The sequence below is a fragment of the Lissotriton vulgaris genome, chromosome 12 (assembly GCF_964263255.1).
Source record: "Lissotriton vulgaris chromosome 12, aLisVul1.2, whole genome shotgun sequence".
In the NCBI taxonomy this organism is placed as follows: Eukaryota; Metazoa; Chordata; class Amphibia; order Caudata; family Salamandridae; genus Lissotriton; species Lissotriton vulgaris.
In genome coordinates, this window is record NC_141700.1 from 267,345,082 (window position 1) to 267,367,684 (window position 22,603).

Below are 22,603 nucleotides of genomic sequence, written 5' to 3' on the forward strand. Positions count from 1 at the left end.
TCATCAATCTCCTTGAATAATTTACATATGTGAGCTAACTAGGGAATTTTGACATACTGCTAAAGCGATACATAATCTTCTATTATTTCCGTTTTCAATTTTCTACCTGCCTTACTCTAAAATGCTTTGCCAAGTAATAATTGAGTTTGTCTTCTAGTTAGGGTACATCTCATTCTTTATAAATAATGAGGGACAGTGTTGATTGTGGCAATGCCAAATGTCTTCGCAAGAAGGAATTCTGCATCTGCAATATCATACTATTTGTCATGCCCCATAATGCAGCCCATATGTAACTACTGACAAGCATTTACTTTTACACAATTGCATCATTACATGGGTTTGCTGCATATCTTTCTGGCAAATCTAAATAGGGCTTTGGATGTCCCTAGGAATTATAATTTTGTGTTCTCAACTGAGGGCTCCAATGTCCACCTCGTGAGAAATGAATACCCAGATACGTAAAGTTCTGTGTTTCCACTAGTTCTGTTCCCCTATCACGGTGGATTATTTTGTATGGTTTTCCATTCCTGCATACCATTGTAAATGTTTTAGTTAAGTTTAGCTTCAGATCTTTCTCCCCCATATATGCAGAAAAATTATTTATCAGGCGTTGCAGACCATTAGCGGTCCCAGCTAGCAACATCGCACTGTTTGCATATAGTAGGAAAGGAGTCAGACGCTTGCCAACTCCCGGGGCATCCCTGTATACCTATCTACCTACTTCTTTTATATGTAAATGTAAATGTATGTGTCTTGTAAAGCGCACTGCTGCCCGGAGGCGTCGTGGTGCTGTAGACCGCTGGGGAACCTGTCCTGGCTATCCCTGTAAGATGGTCCCTACTGGGTATCTCCAAGGTGAAGCCAGGCGTCCCCGGCGAATGTGGGGGGCCGTTGTAGAGATGAGGCAAGCTAATGCCCAGAGTTGCAGAGTGTGATCCCTGGTTAGAGTAGGCACTGAGGCGAGAATTATCGAGTCCGCTGACCCTGGTCCCCGACCCTGCCGCGTCGGGAATTGAACCCTGGTCCCGGGCCGTTCTCTGCTTCCGGGTCTGCCGCCTCTAACCAGTGAGCCACACCACCACCACCATGTAGGGAAAACAAAAAGGGGTCAAGAACACACCCTTGTCTGATACCTCTTGTGACCTAGAATCTTGTTGTGCATTCCCCAATGTGTGCCGTATCGTACTTGTGCTGTCAGGGAGTCACACAACTGTGACAAGTACGAGATGATGTCCAGAGGGGCACCCATTTTTACCATGGTCTGCCACAGCTTAGAATGATTAACAAGATCGAAAACACTGCTCAGATCTACAAAACAGATATGCATATGGCTTCCTTAGCTATTGTATAGCTACTAATAAGGAGGTTTAAATGTATGCATTGTTCCACTGTGCCAATATACCCCCTGCACCCGAACTGGTAGCAACATATTGATGGATATTTTTGAGGGCATGTAAGTAGCTACATGCTCTGTTTCGACAGGAACATTCTTTACAGTAGACTTAGGTTGATTATTTATTCTATAAAGGTTCTGGGTTATATCTGGCATGTTCTTTACAACCAGCTGATGTGATGTAACTCTTTTCTTAAGTTCTCTAATTTCGAATAGGAGTTTCCCTTCTATATTGTCCTATTTTGAATGGCCTTTTTCATTATTGCCTTGGTGTTGGTTTACTATGGCAGACTCCTGCTCCTTGTTAGATCCATTTGAGCTGTTACCTTTCTCGCTTGGGCCCTGTGCTTGGTACTCATTGTTCCTGCAGACTGTCTACTCTTTTTCCCCAGTGGTGACTTTAAGTCGTGACTGGGTGAGAGTTGAATTATTTCCAACTGCGTAATTTTCGCAATGTGCTTGTTTCTTATTACTTACACTCGTTTTTGCTGATTTGGGAGTAATTTTTCTCTTTTTTCTGCTCAGGATTGTCAAGGTCTCCATGATGGTCCTGAACAGAATCAAGTTAATTCGACATCCACTGAAAGTAAGGCGGGCAGTCTGCATTGTTGTGCATTCAGCGTAAGGTTTGTGGCAGAATATCCTGTCCTTCAAACTCTAAATCAGTTCCTAAGCCTTCAATGCAAGAGGGATCGATAACTCGGTGAGTGAATTATGCCTACCAACCTGAGTAACTCCTCTAATTCCATGATTAGTAGCAAGATAATTGGGCCTTTTTAAGTAGAGAAGAACAATTGTTACTTACCTGTAAACAGGTGGTTCTCCAGTATTGGTGTCTTTCATAGATTCACATGCTTGAATATTCCCCGTCGTCGAAGTGGGAGCGCCAAAGTAAATAAAAGAGCAATAAAATCCCAATAAAATTTGTATGTAAAAACATATCACATAAATTCCAACACCAGAAATACTTATAAGTACCAGGTTAGCATTAACACATAGGAATACATGGAGAAAAGAAAAACCTTTATAACATATCAATGTCATTATGTTAGCCCAAACCACGGCCAATCAGGCGCAAGCACCCCTCCAGAACCTTCTAATCAAAGGCTCAGGCCCTCAGATTTTCGTAGCACAGGAGTGACAAAAAGAGTCAAGGAGGAGAAGCAAGCCTCTGAGGGGAGGCGGGTGGGTCGCATGTGAATCTATGAAAGACACCAATACTGGAGAACCACCTGTTTACAGGTAAGTAACAATTGTTCTTCTCCAGTATTAGGGTGTCTTTCATAGATTCACATGCTTGAATAGAATAGTGAGCAGTAACAGCTGGCAGTAAGAGCAAAATCAGCAATGCATAGGCATGAAAATGCAAAAATAGCATAACATAGCCAGGTAGAAATGATAATAATCCTAATAACAATATCATCACATAAACCATATAGGTGGAGGGAAGAAAGTAGAGGCTCACCTTAGTTAAAAAGATTGCGAAGCACTGCTTGGCCCACTGCCGTATCAGCTTCGTTGATCGTTTCAAGGCAGTAATGTCTTGTGAAAGTGTGCCTGCTGGACCACGTAGCTGCTCGGCATATTTGGTGAATCGGCACACCAGCAAACAGGGCAGTAGAGGATGACATCGCCCTGGTGGAGTGAGCTCTCACTGAGGATTGAAGAGGCTTGCCAGCTTTCTGATGACAGAAAGAAATTGCTGAAGAAATTCAACGTGCAATAGTTGGCTTGGTAACAGAATGCCCCTTGCGCATGCGTCCGTAAGCAACGAACAGCTGATCAGATTTGCAAAAGGGTGCCGTCCTGTCGATGTAAAAATGTAAGGTATCGTTTAACGTCCAGTGAATGCAAACGTTGCTCCGCTGGAGACTGAGGATTGGCAAAGAAAACAGGTTCATTGAGGTGAAAGTCAGTGGGCACCTTAGGCATGAAAGCCGGGTTGGTGCGAAGCACAACACAGTTCAATTTGAATTGGAGGAAAGGAGGTTTAATGGTAAAGGCGTGAATATCACTCACGCGACGTGAAGAGGTCAAAGCAAGGAGAAGGGCGACCTTCCAAGTCAAAAATTTTAAATCCACTTTGTAGATAGGCTCGAATGGCGCCTTCATCAATTGCGCCACAACAATATTGAGATGCCAGGTAGGAGGAGGACGCCGAATGGGCGGGAACTTCCTGAAAAGTCCCTTGAAAAATTGACGAACGACACTGGAAGAGCAGAGAGAGGAGGAGCCATCCTGCCGGAAGCGAGAGATTGCCGCCAAGAAAACCTTCAAAGTGAAGTGGTAAAGTCCTGATTGTGCCAGCTGTAGAAAGAACGTCAGTAAGTGAGCCGGAGTGGAATGAACGGGATGGATGTTGGCAGCTGCGCACCAGTGACAGAATCTTTCCCACTTTAGCTTGTAGGTCTTTATTGTTGACGGAGCCCTGGCATTGGCAAGAATATCCCTGCATGCTGGCGAAATGTTCAAATGGGCAAATTCAAGGTGCTCAGGTTCCAGGCCGATAATTTGAGAGAGGAGGGGTCCGGATGACAGATCTGACCCTCGTCCATCATGAGGAGATCCGCTCGAGGATGAAGGAGAATGGGTTTGCACTGTGAGAGAAGCAGCAGTTCCGAGAACCACGCTTGTCAAGGCCATCTGGGAGCGATCAGGAGAATGTGGCACGGCTGTCTCCGCATCTTCCATAACACTCGAGGAACTAGTGGAATCGGCGGAAAAGCGTAGGCGAATAGACCGCACCAGTCCATCAAAAGGGCATTCCTGGACGATTCTGGATGGGAAAGCCAGCTTGCAAAGGACGGGCATTTCCGGTTCACAGGGCTCGCAAAGAGATCCATGTGCGGATGACCCCAATGCCGAAAGATGAAGTTCAGAATCGGCTGATGCAGCTCCCACTCGTGAGTTGAGGATGCGGACCTGCTGAGGGAATCCCCCAGGATGTTGGAGATGCCTGGTAGGTGAACTGCTGTCAGGGTAATGTGGTGCCAAAGTGCCCAATCCCAAATACTCTGTGCCAGTCAAGACAGGAGACGAGATTTGGTGCCGCCCTGCTTGTTTACATAGTGCATACTGGTGGTATTGTCGGTTTGGATGAGCACCGATTCTCCCTGGATCAGAAGATGGAACGATTTGAGTGCCAGGAAGATGGCCTTTAACTCCAGCCTGTTGATGAGCGTTGAGACAGAGTCCACTTGCCCTTTATGGATAGCCCTTGAAAGTGTGCGCCCCATCCTTCCAAGGAGGCGTCCGTGGTCAGAATGAGTTCCGGAGCGGTGGTGAGGAAAGAAGTCCCGGCAGCAATATTGGACGGTTGCGCCCACCACTGGAGAGCCGACCTCATCCGAACGGTCACTAGGACCAGATCGTTGAAAGAGCCGGTGACCTGACGCCACTGTCTGTCCAATTCTTCCTGAATGGGGCGACTCTTGAGCCTGCAATTTGGGATCAGAGAGATGCAGGAGGACGCCATCCCCAGAAATGACTTTAATATATGAACTGAAACGGACTCTTTTGAACAGATAAGAGCCACCAAGTGTAGAATCCGCATCTGACGCTCGTGAGACACGAATGCCTTGGCTAGTGACGTATCCAGAGTGGTGCCTAGAAAAGTTCTGTAGGGAGCTGGGTCAACCTGAGACTTCTCGGTGTTGATGGAAAGAACGAGGGAGTAAAATAAAGTCTGACAGAGTCGAGTGTCCCGAGACAGCTGACTGCAAGATTGAGACTTGATGAGACAATCGTCTAGGTATGGAAAAATTTGAATGCCCTGTAGACGCAGGTAAGCCACCACTGGAGCCAAGACCTTTGTGAAGACGCGAGGGGCGGAGCGCAGGCCGAAAGGCAGCACCCTGAAATGAAAGTCTCTCCGCCCTACCAGGAAGCGCAAGTACTTCCGGTGCCGTGGAAGAATTGGCACATGGAAATAAGCGTCCTGGAGGTCGATAGTGGTCATGAAGTTGTCCTTGGAGAGAAGACGTAGGATCTCCACGAGCGTGAGCATGCGGAAGGATTGGCACTTTAGATATTTGTTCAGTGCCCGTAAATCGAGGATTGGACGCCACTCGCCTGTCTTTTTGAGGATGAGGAAAAACAGGGAATAGAACCCCATCCCTCTCTGAGACTTGGGAACCACTTCGAGGGCACCTTTTTTAATCATGATGCGAATCTGCTGGAAAAGTTCTTTGAGGTGCGCTGGAGGCGGACCAGTCGGAGGAGTGTGAGGAGGAAACTTGACGAGCTCCAAGGCATGGCCCTTTGATACAATGTCCAGCACCCAATGTCCGAGGTGATTGAGGACCATTGTGAAAAGAACAGGGAGATTCGACCTCCAACTTTGAGTGGGGAAGGCAAGTCATTGCCTCTTGGAAACAGAGCCTCTATAGGAAGACTTTCCTCGGTACGATTTGGAAGACTGCTGGCGAGAGGACTGTTGCGACTGGGAGGAATATCGCTGATTTCTTGACCGTAGGAGCAGTACTGATTGGATCCGCCACGAAAAGATGAGGTGGTGCCGCGTCCGCGCGCACCACGAAAAGGCTGTTTGCGGAACTGGAAAGTGCCTAAGGAACGAGCTGTTTCGGTATCCTTCTTTATCGTTTGCAGTGCTTCATAGACGTATTGACCAAAGAGCGATTCGCTGTCATAAGGCATGTTAAGGATTTTCACCTGAACCTCCTGGTGAAAAGAGGTAGAACGAAGCCAACCCTGACGTCGCAAAACAGCTGCCCCGCGAGCTGACGGAAGCCAGTGCAGGCGATATCCACAGAGCAGTCTATGATCTCTTCTGACGCTCTCTCCCCCTCCTGAAGAATCTTTAGAGCCTCTGCTCTGGAGAACTCAGGAATGAGGGCAACAAAGGAAGACATGTCAGACCACATCTGACAGTCGTAACATCCCAGTATGGCCAGAGAATTTACGGCCCTCACAGAAGTGGAAGCCATAGTAGAAAATTTCCGCCCAATGGCATCAAGGTGACGTCCTTCACGATCAGGAGGAGCAGTCATTGGAGAAGACGGGTTCCTGGAACGGTGCTGGGCGGCCTGGGTGACCACAGAATCAGGCTTAGGCTGTGCAACCAGGCAAGCTGGAGAGCCATGGGGCGCCCTATACTTCTTCTCCAAACGAGGTAGTTGCGCCAGGAAGGAATTCGGCGTTTGCATCAACTTGACACCCTCATTCCAAATAAAGACGATGATGGAGACTGTCCGGACCTGTTTGAAAGGTTGACTTTTACAGTCGTAGAGAAAACAGTCTTCGTCCTTTTGGACCATAGGAAGTTTAAAGCGGAGCGCCGCTCTATCCATATGCTGGTGAAAGCTTGCAATGTCAACAGGAGGGGAATCCCCTGGAGTTGCAGGAGGCGGGGAAGGTGTTTGGATCTGATAATCGTCCCAATCTGCCATATTGCCATCATCATCATCGTCATCCTGAACCTCGCCGTCGTCTCGCTCTGGGCGAGCATCATCATCTTCATACACCGTAGCGTGGACCTGAATAGAGGTCGTAGCCGGAGCAGATGGCGCTGCTGATTGTGGCAGCGGAGCAGCAGCAGGAGCTGCTGCAGGTGTGGGCGCTGTAGGTAGGGGAGAGCCATTGCGAGATGGCAGAAAACACCTGTTGTAATCTTCCAACATATATTGGAGATTGGAAATGGGGGAAAGTGGTAGTGTCGCTGTAGGAACCTGAGTAGAAGGTTCCTCCTCCTGGAAATACGAACCCTCATGATCATCCCCATAGTCTTGACATTTTATGACCAGTTCAGAAGGGCTACGTGCTGCCCGGAAGTGATCATCCTCATCTTCCTCAGAACCAGAGTTCTGTTCAGAACCTGTGACAAAAGGGTCGATGGAGGCTGCGTGTCACTTGGAATATTGAGCTGGTCCAAAGGCACCTGGCGACGTTGGTGCAGAGGGTCAACCGTGGAAGAACCAGACCCGGATGAAGAAAGTGGCACCACAGGCAAAGATGCAAAGGATGATGGTACCACCGCCGACAAAGTCGTCGTCAAAGTTGTCGAGGACGACAGTACAGACATCTACGGAGCCGCCGTAGACAAGGCCGTAATCGATGAAGCAACCATCGACGGAGCACTCGTCGACAGAGCAACCGATGACGAGGAGGCACTCTTCACAACCATCGTCGACGAAGATCCTGATGACGACGAGAGACCCTTCTTCAACGTCGAGGCGATAGGAATCGTCAACGAGACAGTTTTAAAACTGGGGCATACCTTCGTCGACACAGACGACGTCGACGCAGCCACCGTCGACAAGCCAGAAGCAGAAGTCATCGTCACTGTCGTAGTCGACGAGCCAGAGACGGCAGATCTCGTCGTCGGGATGATCGTCGTCGCTCCAGTCGACGATTTTGCCCATTTTTTGATAGAAACATGCTTTGAAGAAGCCGTAGACACCTGAGAGTCAGATCTCGGGGGCGTAGGCATAGCAGGAGGAGGTGGAGACACCGCAGGAGCCTTCATAAGTGAAAGTTTCTTCTTTTTTAAGAAGGGAGATGGCAAATCCTGCACACTGCTACGCTTTGAAGCGGCTTTTGAAGTACCTGACACCAGGCTTTCTGCATCAGAAAGAGCTGAATCCTTGTCTTTCAATCGTTGTAACCAAAGGAGGAGACGACCCTCCCTATCCTTAAGGGTTTTGGTGGAAAAAGTCCTGCAAATTTTACATTTGCCTACCTCATGGTCAGGATAGAGGCAGTATATACACTTCTTCTGGGGGTCTTCAGAGTAGAGCCGCAACTTCCCACAAGAAGAACAAGGTCTAAACAAAGACTTCTTACTTGAAGACATTGTAGAAGCTGGTCCAATGGCACCTGGCGACGTTGGTGCAGAGGGTCAACAGTGGAAGAACCAGACCCGGATGAAGAAAGTGGCACCAGAGGCAAAGATGCAAAGGATGATGGTACCACCATCTACGAAGTCGTCGAAGACGACAGTACAGACGTCGACGGAGCTGCCGTAGACGAGGCTGTAATCGATGAAGCAACCGTCGGCGGAGCACTCGTCGACAGAGCAACCGACGACGAGGAGGCACTCTTCACAACCATAGTCGACGAAGATCCTAATGACGACGAGAGACCCTTCTTTGACGTGAAACGATAGGAATCGTCAACGAGACAGTTTTAAAACTGAGGCATACCTTCGTCGACACAGACGACATCGACGCAGCCACCGTCCACAAGCAAGAAGCTGAAGTCGTCGTCACTGTCGTCATCGAGCCAGAGACAGCAGATCTCATCGTCGGGACGATCGCCACGCTCCTGTTGACGATTTTGCATGTTTTTTGATAGAAACATGCTTGGAAGAAGCCATAGACACCTGAGAGTTAGATCACGCGGGCGTAGGCATAGCAGGAGGAGGTGGAGACACCGCAGGAGCCTTCATGAGTGAAAGTTTCTTCTTTTTCAAGACGGGAGATGGCAAATCCTGCACACTGCTATGCTTTGAAGCGGCTTTTGAAGTACCTGACACCAGGCTTTCTGCGTCAGAAACAGCTGAATCCTTGTCTTTCAATCGTTGTAACCAAAGGAGGAGACAACCCTCCCTATCCTTAAGGGTTTTGGTGGGAAAAGTCCTGCAAATTTTACATTTGCCTACCTCATGGTCAGGATTGAGGCAGTATATACACTTCTTGTAGGGGAACCTCAGAGTAGAGCCGCAACTTCCCACAAGAAGAACAAGGTCTAAACAAAGACTTCTCACTTGAAGACGTTGTAGAAACACTGGAAAACCAGAAAAAAGTACAAAACTGAGCAGAGCTCAGAGAGACTCCCTTCACACGACGTGCGGCAGAAAATCTGAGGGCCTGAGCCTCTGAGGAGACGGTTCTGGAAGGGTGCTTGGGCCTGATTGGCTGTGGTTTGGACTAACATAATGACATGGATATGTTATAAATGTTTTTCTTTTCTCCATGTCTTCCTATGTGTTAACGCTAACCTGGTACTTATAAGTATTTCTGGTGTTGGAATTTTTGTGATATGTTTTTTCATACATATTTTATTGGGATTTTATTGCTATTTTATTTACCGTGGGGCTTCCACTTCGACGATGGGGAATATTCAAGCATGTGAATCTATGAAAGACACCCTAATACTGGAGAAGTAAAGTGCCTTAAACTTGATCCGTACAGGTTTTAACAGCATAAGAGTCTCCAATGTAAACTAGTGGCTTTTTGGCTTATACTGTTAAGTGTAATGACTCATGGAGCAATGTTTCTATGGAAATCCATTTAACATCTTGGCTGCTAGGTGTTTTCCCCTCCTATGCTGACTTTTCATTATTTCCATTGATTCATGACGAGCTCAGCTCGTCACCAGCACAGCTCAACCGTGCATCATGACGAGCTGAGCTCATCATGAGCATGGAAAGGGTTAAGAGAGAATTGCCACCACTGAAATGAGTCAAAAAAATATTTGTCTGCACTACAGAAATCTAGGTCAAATAGAAGGCTGACTCAACTCAAGCAGTTAATATGGGCTAGTTGCACTTTCTTGGTAAGGTGGATTTTAATGAAGCCTAAAATTAAGACATTTGATGGTGTACCTGATGTAGGGAAATTCACTCAAATTCAGAAATGGAGATGTCAATATTGCATTCATGCTAAATGGAAATGAGGTGGAAACACAAGTTATGCTGTGTTTCTTGAGCCATATTGTAAACAGTGATGCACCAAATGAGAGTCCCTTACTGGGAGGTAAAACTTTAGGTGGTCGGCACGAGTTTCAGATGACAACTCAAGAAAGATTCTCCAACTCACCTTCAGCCCAGGTTACTTCTTCCTAATGCTTGCATCTTTCTTCCGTTGCCTCAAATTACCCACCCAGCCTGGCCAGACACAGCACACAGTTTCAAAATACTATGGCAAATCCTTCCAACAAGCTTATGAAAAGCTAACAAATGTGCTGCTTGAAGTCCTCCAATCTACTGGAACGTAGGCACTATCAAGTCTTTTGTTACCCATAGTTGGTTCGCCAGTCACATAAACTAGCCTGCACCAACCACCTCCTTCTTTGCACGTTCTGAGAGGGCCACTTGTACTCAATACCTTTGTTTTCACTGCTTTTCACCATTAATTCTATAATTGCCAACACTCATAATTCTTTAATTCAACTACCTATTACGTCTTAATGTCTTCTATCTATTCCCACTTAAACTCAATACTCTTTTCCCTTATCTTACCATTTTCTCCCACTTATTAGCCATTGTATCTCTCCTTAGAGTGCAAGTGGCTGCCATTTTTCCTCCAGTCTTTATAGCGGACAATGATATTCTAAAATGTATGGAAGATGTTTGCAATTTTAAGCAATTGTGAACTCATAAAATGGACAGAGGCATTGACTCATTGTTCCTCTGACTCTGAAGAGTGAGACATACATTTGTGGTATAAGGAAGATGAGGGCATGTAGGTGACAAGACCTGTCAAGTAGGGAACCACCAACAACACACTGAGTCTCACTGGGCAGACAGCAAGTCAGTTTGAGGTTGCCAGACTCAAATACCTGGAGCTCCATTGTAGGGAACGTTGCGTAGATGATGTTGAGTTAAATGAGTCTGGAAATCACAGCATCTTTTTTTAAAGCAGTAATATGAGGAATTTTCATTTCAGGGCTAAACTGGTGGTATATTAAGGTAATTTTAGAAAGCTGGCTTAAATATCATGTTGACTGCTCTGTAAATACTGATGCCAAAGCTATGACACCTAACATATCTAGATGACAAGCCCCCCTAACAAGGGGAGGTAGAAAAGCGTCCTCCTACTAGTTACATCACCACCTCTGACGAATTCGATTTCTTTCTAACGTTTTCTTTTATATCATCCTTAACTTTTCTTTTTATACCGCTCCCATCCTGAATCACTTTCAACTTTATATTCTGCACGTAATGTTCCCCAAAGCCTACTAGCTCTTTTCTATCCCTCTTGCCCACCGTCCCTAAACTTGTCCCTCCTTCCATCCCAATCCAGAGATGTGTGCTCTATACAAACAGTTGATGATAATGTCAGAAGCAAGTACTTACCAGATTTTCCTCATTCTTGCAAACAAGCTTCATCCGACACAAGCGGTTACAGGCAGATACCATGTTATAAGAGAGCTAAAGAGATAAAAATAAAGACGAGACTAAAATAAAAAGAAGACCACGAGGGGAAAGGTTGACACACACACTTTACTACTGGTGCACATAATATGGTCATCCCACCAATCTGAGCCATCCTTTTGTATTTGTTCTTAGTTTTTTTATATCCTTTTGAGCGAAGATTCTGAAAAAAGTTATATCAAGATAGTACACATGCCTTTTACTGCTTCAAAGCAGAAACCGCTATTTTGGGAGAAGGGCAGGAACTGAAAAACGCAAGAAGGCTCAATGATTGCATTCCAGTCTTGTATAAGGAGTTAGTAAGGGCAGTAGATGTCATGGTAGAACACTTGGTTCGAAGAAGAGATTATGAGGGCCATTTTGTTGGCCTTGTGTTGGTATTAGATTTTACAGCTATTGGTAGACAGTGTCTTTGAGGGGTGTCAACAAAAAAAACCTGAATTGTGAGAGGGCAAAGGTGCATGTATTAGAGTGATAACATAGTGTGGTGAATGAAGAGCAGTAAGCGGGTTAGGAGGAGATACCCAACACTGCACACTGCTACAAGGAACCTGTTGCTCAGAGTCAAGCAGCCTACCTGTTGTCTGTAGGGGGTGCCGACATTGGATTTAAAGATGCTAACGAGGCTACATGTGGCGATGTTGAGGACTTTAAGGAGGTTATTGAAGGAGTAGTTACCATGGTTACTGAAGATTTGAGGTGGGCATTGATTTTTGTAGTCGCTAGCTGAGACAAACATCCAAAGTGCATAGGCATGAATGTAGTTGGCTGAAAGATATGGGAGTTGAAATGGATTGAGGCAAAGTCAATGAGCTGAAGCACATTGTCTCCATTGCTGAAGAAACTAGCATGCAAGTGTCCAGGGAGTAAAGAGAGAGTCTAGAAGAGATAAAAGGTGAAGCATTAAGAAACAAGCATTTACAATGCAATGGTCTCGGCAATATTATAGGTAGAGCTATTGGTATTGCTCATTATTTTTTTTATCTTTTTTGTATCCCTAAATAAATGGCATTGTCATTTCTATCGGCATTAGCTTTTTTTGCATATGTGATACCTATTGCATTAGCAGAGAGAGAGTGAGGTAGTGAGAGAGAGTGAGGTAGATAGAGAGTGAGGTAGTGAAAGAGTGAGGGAGGGAGAGGGATGTTGTGAGGTAGTGATATAAGCATATAGAGTGATGTAGTGAGAGAGAGAGAGGTAGTGAAAGAGAGTGAAAGTGAGTTATGTTATTCTAAACTTTTTAAGCGCACAGACACCCAGGGGTTTCATGGTGAGTTAGTGAGATAGAAAGAGTGAGGTAGTGAGATAGAGAGTGATTGAGGTAGTGAGTTAGAGAGAGAGAGTGAAGTTGTGAGCTAGAGGGTGAGGTAGTAAGAGAGTGAGGTAGTAAGAGAGTGAGGTAGTGATGTTTTGAGAGAGAGAAGTTGTGAGATAGTGAGGTAGTGAGATAGAGTGGTGTAGTGAGGTAGAGAGAGTTATGTAATGAGAGAGAGGTAGATAGAGTGAGGTAGTGAGAGACAGAGGCTGAGGTAGTGAAAGAGTGAGGTAGAGGGATGTTCTGAGGTAGTGAGATAGAAACAGGGAGTGAGTTTGTGAGGTAGTGAGATAGAGAGAGAGTGAGGTAGTGAAAGAGAGTGAAAGTGACTTAGTGAGATAGAAAGAGAGAGTGAGGTAGTGAGATAGAGAGAGAGTGAAGTTGTGAGGTAGTGAGATAGAGTGAGTTAGTGAGGGAGTGATGTAGTGAATTTTTGAGGGAGTGAGTCGTGATATACTGAGGTAGTGAGAGTGAGATTGAGATAGAAATAGAGTGAGCTAGTGAGATAGAGAGAGAGTGAGATAGAGAGTAAAGTTGTGAGGTAGTTGTGAGCCAAAAAGAGGGAGGGATAAAGCAGCCCTGGTTGTAATGCAGTGGTTGTAATGCATTCCTATATGAGCCACAGTATTGCCGCCTGATTGTCTGACTTTATATAAACTCTGCAGAAATAATCTGAAAACAAAGGGGAACTTATAGTAACGCATTCGTGGCTCAGTTTGTTCGTCACCAACAGACTGCTTTGTAGATATATGACAGGGTTAAGGGACCTGTTGCACAGATCTAGTCTAGCTGCAGTAAGCTTCAGGGCACTGTACTGGGGAGGTATGTCCAGCCTTAATGGACTTGCTCTGGTACCACGTTTGAAACAACACAAAACAGGGTCAGACTGCCCTCAATGATTAAAGAGAGCAGGAATGTCAAATATGCCAAACCCAGAACAGACTGTAGAAAAAACCAGAATACTTTTAATATACAATCAGATCTGATCTGAAAGTGTATTCATACAAACAAATATTTATTTAAGAGGAGAACAGTGCTCTCTCGTTTTCACAAGAATTGGACCAGTGGCATAACACAAAACCATGTGTCCCCGCAGCATAATATACGAGGAGGGGCCCCCAGCATCCCATATCTGAAAGATAGTCATAGGCTTTCAGGGGAATGGGGAATCCCTGAAGGATGGGGGCCTCCAGCCCCCCGCCCCTGAATGGAATATACGGATTACATTTATAAGCTTTCCCGGGACACCTCTGCCTTTCCGAACTGTTAAGAATGCGCAGCACGTTTCAACGACGTGTTGTGTCTCCTTGAACCATAAGATCCTCTTAAAGCGTGTTTACAGAACGGGTTTTTAAATCATGTGTAGATATAACACGCGTAGCTGTAACTTTCTGTCCTGAAAATGATGGCCCTGCAAGGGATTTAACACAGAACAGATGGGTGATGCAGAAACTATTGTGCAAGCACATTCCTGTCGGTGTTCACTGCTGCACGCTTGAGTTAATATGGCCACGAGTCCTGCAGGGTGGCAGGCTGATGCAACTCGCCGGACTGAGTGGCTTGAACAATAACGTATAAAGGCTACTCTGTGCCATGACGTGCCAGGCTTTAAGTGGTGCACAACCCCCCTCCCCCACTGCAAACACAGTGCAAGTTGTTGGACACTAGCCTTTAGATGACGGCTTTCAGTAACAGAAGACGGTTACCACAGAAGCATCTCTTGCCATGACGCTGCTTCCGCCTCCCACTGCTGCCGGTGTGTGAGAGTATTATAACCGTGATATTGCATTCAGTGGCAGAGCAGGGGTGCACTAATCTTCAGGCAAGCAATGTGAATGAGTTCATTGGCCAAACAGAAGGGTGACAAAAAAGAAAACAGCTACAATGGCGGTCAGCTCCTAGGGAGAAGTGAAGAAGTGGACCAAATGCGGTCCGATGTGATCTTTAGCACGAAGGAGGAGAGCTGCAGCAGAGGGAGGGGGAGGGGGAGGGGGAAGCGAGAGCGCGACGGAGGAGGGCAGAGGGAAGGGAGGAGGCGAGCGGAGCCGAGCAGCTCCTAGGGAGGAGTGAAGAAGTGGACCAAATGCGGTCCGATGTGATTTTTAGCACGACGGAGGAGAGCTGCGGGGGTGGGGGGGTGGGGGGGAGGGTTGCGAGAGCGCGACGAGGAGGGCAGAGGGAAGGGAGGAGAGGAGCGAAGACGAGCAGCTCCTAGGGAGGCGAGCAGCTCCAAAAACACCACCACGTTTCTCCGAGGCAAGGAGAAAATGCCTTGGAGAAACGCACGGCCATTTTCGGATTTGGGGGCGTGTTTTGCTGTCCTGAGTGACGGACAACGTCACGAGCTAAAGAACAGCAAAAATGACGCCCCCAAATCCGAAAAAGACGGGGCTTGTTTGGAATGACTCACTTCTCTTCCAATGGCTGGCCTCTGTTTAGGAAGCCAGCCAATGAAAGCGAACGGAGCTGAGAGGCGGGTCTAAACTGCCCTACTACACAGCATAAGATCTCTTTACATCCGGTTTTGCCTTCGGCAAAACCGGATATACCTCGACCTAAAAAGGGACTCTAAGCCCCGCCCCTCTCTTCCATTGGGTAGCATCACCGTTTATGGTAAACGCTGGCTTCCCAATGAAAAGGAGTGTTTTTGGGTGCCAACCTGTCCGTTTTTCGGACAGACCCTCCGGACACCATGGCCTGGTTTGTGGCCAACGTGAAGACTTTTCTAATCTGCTTGTTAATTTTAACAAGCAGATAAGAAAAATTTTCAGTACAGCCGTGAAGCAGACGAGCTGTTCTGAGCACTCCACCCCCCCCCCACCCCCCTCCTCTTCTGTTCGGAAGGGTCCTTGGAGACCTGCGATGATGTCAGAAGTCAGGAGGCTGCATCAGCGCTGCTGAAATTTATTACATTTCCATTCAAACTGCTGTGAAAGAAAACACATCTAATGAAGGATGAGGTGGGGGAGGGGTGGGGCCAGTGGGTGAGGGGGTGTTCATCAGTGCCCGGCCAGGGCGAAGTTGTACAAATGAACGCAGCCTCTGCCAACTCCGGGGAATTCAATTTCTGCCTCAATTAACCAGGGATCCCTGTCTACACGCTGTCCTCGGACATGGTGCACACGGGCTGCCTGGGGGTATGGTGGAGGACGGTGAAACCAAAGCTTATTAGCTGCAATCACACCTGACCCTGTGCAATAAGAGGCCCGAAGGAGCTTCAAGCACAAAAAGAGGCCGGGACTGCGCCTGAACCCGCCTGCGAGGCAGAGCTCAGAAAGGATTGCTTGCACGGCAAAAAGGAAATCCAGTGTGCATTTTGCCCTTGGTCTCTCAGCTGAAAGGATGGGACCGTGCCCATTCAGTGCGTAGCCTCTCTGCTGGAAAGAGGAGGCCCTCCTTGCTCCGTGCACAATCAGTTACTAGTCTCTGCACACAGGGTGCAAGCCCTTTAAATCCTTGGACTTTTTTCAATATGATGCCCTATGCAGGCGAAAGGAGTTCAGTCTGCTTGCCCAATCAGTCAATGTCCTCTTGACCGGGAGTGTGGGGGAAGAAAGTTCCAGATTACACCGAGATCTATCCTTTTAAATCAAGCCGGCACAGTATTGCATACAGTGGATCTGAAAGCTGCTTTATTTGTGCGTGCATTTCAGGATTTGTGTCGGACTAGTGTTTGCTGACCTGCACAGCGAGCTCGGACCCTCTGTTAGGGCGCTCAGCTCACCAAAGCCCCCAGATTGTCATCTAAGCACTCGAGACACAAGACTGGTCCAGGTCTTCTCCGTTTCAGTGCAGGCTTTGTTTACACAATCCGGAGCGAGGCTAGCACCGCCCACATCTTTGCTGATTGGCCACTGTCGTTGTTGATAAACACTGCAGATCCCCACGAGAAGGTAGCACTATGGGAATTTGCACCATGTTGTCATAATAGTGCATTTCTCCCTGCAATTGTTTCTGACTGTTACTAGGCACTGATCGACATGAGATTCGTGTGAAACGAGTTTAACGCTATAGAATAGCTACAATAATAAATGCGGTTAAATAAGCGCAGTGTGTACTTGTGCTACACATTGTCATTTCTTATTTGTACCTTCCAGGGCTGGCCTCGTGTGGCCCAACGAGCTGCGGTGTCCCATCTGGCTCCAGGCTCATCCAGCCCGACATGAAGATAGAAACGCAAGGTGCCGGTTGTATACCCTTTCAACTGAACACGCATGACTGCCTGTGTCAAAACTCCTGGCACTTTGTGATCTTAAATCCAGACTGTCACCAGCAGGGGCTCGAGGGACACTGCCTTTAATCCAGACGCAATTACATTTGTTAATTGTACTGGCTTGTTTTTAGTATTTCATGTGTGCCTCAAGTGGTCGGTGAGCGGGAATATCAATTTTTGTTGTCAATAATATAACAATAGAGCACCAGAGCACCTATCGATGAACAGTGCATGGGGTGAAAAAGTCATGTGGTACAATATTTAACTCTTGCTTTCTTTTGCATCCTCGTTTGCTTCTTCGGACACCAACTTCCACAAACTCTTAGCACCGTTACTGGCCTTTGCAATACACTCTACTGAACGGTGTCTCTGCAGTCTCCTCCCCCACTCCATTGATGTTTTATGAATGGCGAGGAATTCACACAGACTCTCGTACAACATTTCTTGGTCAGAGCGGGGAGTAAAGGGTTAGATGCCGTGAGACCCTCGCGGTTGAGTAGTCGTGCTTCATAACAATCCTGATTGATTGAGAAGTCCAGCCACTGCCTGCCATTTCCCGAGCGTGCCGGCCATAGCCCCGCCTCCGGAATAATGTTTTGCTGTCCTGAGTGACGGACAACGTCACGAGCTAAAGAACAGCAAAAATGACGCCCCCAAATCCGAAAAAGACGGGGCTTGTTTGGAATGACTCACTTCTCTTCCAATGGCTGGCCTCTGTTTAGGAAGCCAGCCAATGAAAGCGAACGGAGCTGAGAGGCGGGTCTAAACTGCCCTACTACACAGCATAAGATCTCTTTACATCCGGTTTTGCCTTCGGCAAAACCGGATATACCTCGACCTAAAAAGGAACACCCGGGGAGAGAGAATTTGGAAGACAGCAGAACAGTTGAGGAGAACGGAGTCTTAGTTAAGTATCAAAGTTTACTATCATGGTACCAAATCCATGAATTCTGTTTCAATCATTTAAAAAGCTTTGCCTCTTGCACTGTACATAGGAAATTCAAATGTTGGCAAGTAAATGTCAGTTACCGCTAAAGCTTGTTTTCTAATATATCAAGATTTGGATCTCCAGGACCCTCCTCTTGACTATCCCTACTCACACATATACATCACATATCCAAAGGAAGCCTAAATAGGGACATTATCCGGAAACTGTATGGAAATCCTACCTCTCCAAAACCAAAAATCAGACTCACAAATGTGAAAAAACAAATTTCCTGAATACCATCAAACTACATCTACCAATATTTACAGAGACTGGGTTCTCTCCTTTTCGCAAATATCTTTTGACACCTTTGCTCCAAAATCCTCCTCCATTCTGTACAAGGACATACTTGAAAATGGTGGATTTACTGCAGTCATGCACAAGAACTGATGGAAATTCTCTTCCACCAACTCTCCCGCTTTCATTTACTTTGAACAGCTCTCTTGCACTCTACAACTAAAGCACAACAAACAGTACAGCTTTCACACCATATAATTGCCTCGTGGTTACAAAACATCCCCTCTAAAACAGTTTAAGGAACTAATCTCAATAATGGAAAACAACAAACCCTACAGATTCCTTTAGGCAGTTTTGAAAATTCTATAGAATGTACGATGTTCATGCTGTTGCCTAAAACAAGTTATCTTGTCCTTCACTCACAAGAAAGGTAAAACCAATGATCTGATTACTTCTCAGCCAAATGACAAGCTATTTTGTCCTTCACTCTAAAGAAAGGTTCATACCCATGATCCAATTACCTCTCAGGCAAATGCCACCCCTCTAAATTACCTATTTAATATTGAGTGTCCAACCAGCTTGTGATTGCTTTTATCATATCAGAAATAGAAAGCCTGAAACCAGGACAACCAGAACTGGTGAAAGCTGGAGGACACCACTATAGGAAGTACATATATAGCGTCTTTTAGACATCCATAACTCTTTCGCCAAATTGACTGACTTTTATCAATGACCTCACAAACATCTATAACAAGGTACCTATAAATACCATAGATAGAATCGCACCCCTAATGGTTAAATCCTAAAGACATCTGCTGATACCTGGTCAAATGTGCAAAGCCACTTGGCTTTACCATAGATCAACACCTTACCCTAAACGAATACATTGCCAAACTGACTAAATCATTATTCTACCAACGTTATCTGCTTTGGAAGCTAAAACCCGCCATCTCTCATACAGACTTCAGATCCGCAGTACAGGCACTTATACCCCGTCATCTTCAATTTGGAAAGGCTGTCCTGGCACACATTACAAAATCTGCTACTGCACCTCTATAGGCTATACCATATACGGCCACCCGGCTTGTTACAGAAACAAGAAATCTGTTCATATTTTTCTCATTCAAAAACATCTTCATTAGTATCACTGGAAGCGAGAATTACATTCTAGATAGCTTGCATTACACAGAAAGCATGTCACACCACCATATCTCCCTATTTGAAGAACAAGCTCACAGGCGGACCGTGAGAAACCAAAGGCAGACATCGCCTAATACTAGAAAATCCTATAACAGATACGCCACAACAGGTGTTCTCCTGTCTAGATCTATGATTGTAGAATTTAAAAATACACCTAATCCTCATTTCTCCATTGAAATTGCTTCTTTCGCCTGTTTTTACAATGGTCTTCAAAGTAGTGTTATCTATAAAATTCCTCATTATCCTGTTACTAGATCCACGCTAAGAAATATTTAAAAAAAAAGATAATTAAATAGGTATTGCAGAGTAGTATCTGAAAGTAAAATATATATTGGTCCAGAAAGAGAGGATAGACAGGTATAGAGAGAAAGTAAAAGATGTAGGTGGAGAAGTTAAAGAAACAATTAAATTACCTGAAAGTGCATCTATTTGCGAAACGAGAATAACAGTTTAAGAGGAAAGAAACTGTTTGGAAAAACAGAAAGTAAGTCTTAAAAGAGGAACAACTCTGTGAAGGGAGAGTAACAGAACAAGGATGCAATGTGGGTGCCACATTTCTTTGAGAAAAATACCGGCCTTTTGTTTACATGTTGTTATTGTGAAACAGCCAAGAGACGGTAGGTGAACACAAATTTGTGTCAGATTGTCAGGATTCTTCTGCAACATGGCAATTATTCCCCCGACTGCTCTAATGCTCATTCTGAAACGATGCCGACAGCTCTCAAATACTGCTTAACTTTTTCTTTATGCGTTCAGTATTTTACCTTTCTGTTTCAATAAGGGAACAATACCACATTTCACTTATTTTTTTCTTGTCCTGCACATAAAAATAAAGCCCAGACCAGTTAAAAGCGAGCTAGGTGGCAACCTTAGCATAAAATGTAAAATATCTGGTGCAACACTGACTGATGAAGGAAGGACTGAGTGCAAGGCAAAAGCCACAATAAAGGCCATCACTTCTGGGGGCTAGGAAGAAAGATGGCTGCTGTGGTTTTAGATCGTCTTCATGAGAGAAGGGCAACTCCATTTCAATCATAATGAAATACGGTTTGGCTACTCTGAGAAACACAGAATATTGCAATCTTGATCAGGTTTTTGGAAAGTATTGCAAGGCCTGAGGCCAAAACAAGGCCGGGCCCCTGGACGCTTTCAGCAGGTGCCATATACGCCTGTTTCCAAGTTGTAATAAAAAGAAAACATAGTATAGCTGGAGCCATATTTAGTGGGCAATGTAAGCTGCCTCATTATTAGTGAACATGGCAGGCTTGCTTAACTATAACACATCTATAAATGCATTTTACTGGAGGACTTCAAGACCCAGGATGGGGCCTGGGCAAAATACTCCCATTGTGCCTCTCCTTTTACCCCCATCTTTTGTGAGGGCCTTATTACACGCATATCCCACGTTTTATGGAAATGCTGGAGAGAACGAGATAGAAACAGAAAGAGAGAGGTGTAAGTGGGTGTGTGTGTGCGTGCGTGTGTGCGTGTGTCAGCAGTAGCACAGCTAGTACTAGTTAGTCCCAGTAACAAGGGGTTATAGCTCTGGCTGGACCCTCTTCCTCTTACGTAAACTTACCTTCCATTTTCTGCGCGCATTAAACTTCTTAAAATTCTTCATATTGATGGAGGATCTGCTTCGATTCACGGCCTGCTTCCGGTTCAGGGGCTGCATGAATCCAGAAAAAAGAACTATAAACCTTTTGACTTGAAGGCGTTTCACCCCCTCCAAATTTAAATTTGCAATACCTTCTTGAAATTCTCGCCACAGCCCAAACTTCGAAACTAATGCTTTACTAACACATACTTTACGTTTTCAAGTCTTGTTTTCTACATAGTTTTATAGATAGTGCAAACCTTAATTTGTATAAGTTGGATTAACAGCATCTAGTGACCTTCAAACAGCATAATTTATGAATGAACGTTGGCCAGAAGTTTATTATATACTATAGCTATTATATCATACATATATATTAAAGCTGCTAAAGCTTCTTTTCATGCAAAAAGAGCAATTGATGGACAGAATGCAGAACCATATCATACTTTCACCCCAGTACAGAGATCTAGGCCTAAATCTATAGTTTTTTTGCTCACCATGCCATTCCAGTTTGAAGCCAGCTATATGCAAATCAGTCTTGACCCTGCGCCCAATGGGAACAGTCCAGTCCAAAGTGCCAGGCCAAGTCTTCCCTGGACTGGAAACAAGCATCCTAGGACCGGTCCTTTTCATGGCACTAATCAAGGGTCAAGAGACTATGATGACTTTGTGACCTCAAAAGTAGTTAATCTGCACAGTTGGCATCGGAGAAAAAATCAGCCAGAAGAAGGAACACTCTCTTTCCTTGTCAATATAACTTTGGACCACATGTTTCTGTCCTTGTCAAAATAATTTTGGAACACATATTCAGTCACTTGAGCAGGTGTGAGGCACACCAACCTACTACTAGATACAACTCTGACCTCTACTGCTGTTAACCCGGTCCCTTACAGATCTTTAAAGACAAAGCACTTAGATGATTTATTCCACATGCGCGCTACGTAAGAAAACCATCTGAAAACCTTTTGGTACACTGTCAACGCTTCGAGGAGAAGAGTCTTTATTCTTTTGACTTCTGCTACCCATTAGTGTGTATCAATCATGCCCAAACAGATCATTCTTTTAACTCCCCTGCATACAGAGTACATTCCGCAATCAAGATTGCAATAGAACCATTCCGCGGAACATGATCATTGGACCCTCTCAGTGAGAGTCCCGCTTTAAAGTGAGTGGTTTAGCCACAACATCTACTAGTACCCAAGGACAGTGACATGGTAAGGATAGACTTGCTAACATTTTGGTCTCTCGTTCTCCAAAAGTAATGACTTTTGCCCCTATTTCAGCATCATCACACTGTGCAATTGGAAAAATACTAAGAGCATCTCTCCAAAGTGATCCAGCATCAGTCCTCCATGCATTTACTGTAACTCCGTAATTGCCCTCTTCCATCAGGAATATATGACTGCATTCTACAGCAATGTTTTCACCGAGATAGTTCTCCTTGATCTTCTAATATTAATATAGTGCTCTTTGTGATGCAGTGTTTTCCAACTGCTACTGCGATATGAATCTCTTTGCTAGTGCAGTCTACATGCCACTTCTCTGCCTG

General features: G+C 45.4%; 1 protein-coding gene across 4 annotated transcripts in view; it reads right to left on the bottom strand.

Annotated features, from left to right (window-relative positions):
- LOC147673925 (death-associated protein kinase 2-like) overlaps positions 1-22,603 on the bottom strand; it is a 682,889-nt gene that overhangs the window by 11,851 nt on the left and 648,435 nt on the right. For all 4 annotated transcript variants that reach the window (XM_086945018.1, XM_086945016.1, XM_086945017.1 and 1 more), the window contains 2 exons: positions 21,037-21,126; positions 11,430-11,504 (listed from right to left, as the gene is read on the bottom strand). In XM_086945018.1, coding sequence (XP_086801144.1) covers positions 11,430-11,504; positions 21,037-21,126 — 165 coding nt within the window. The remainder of the gene's footprint in view (positions 1-11,429; positions 11,505-21,036; positions 21,127-22,603) is intronic.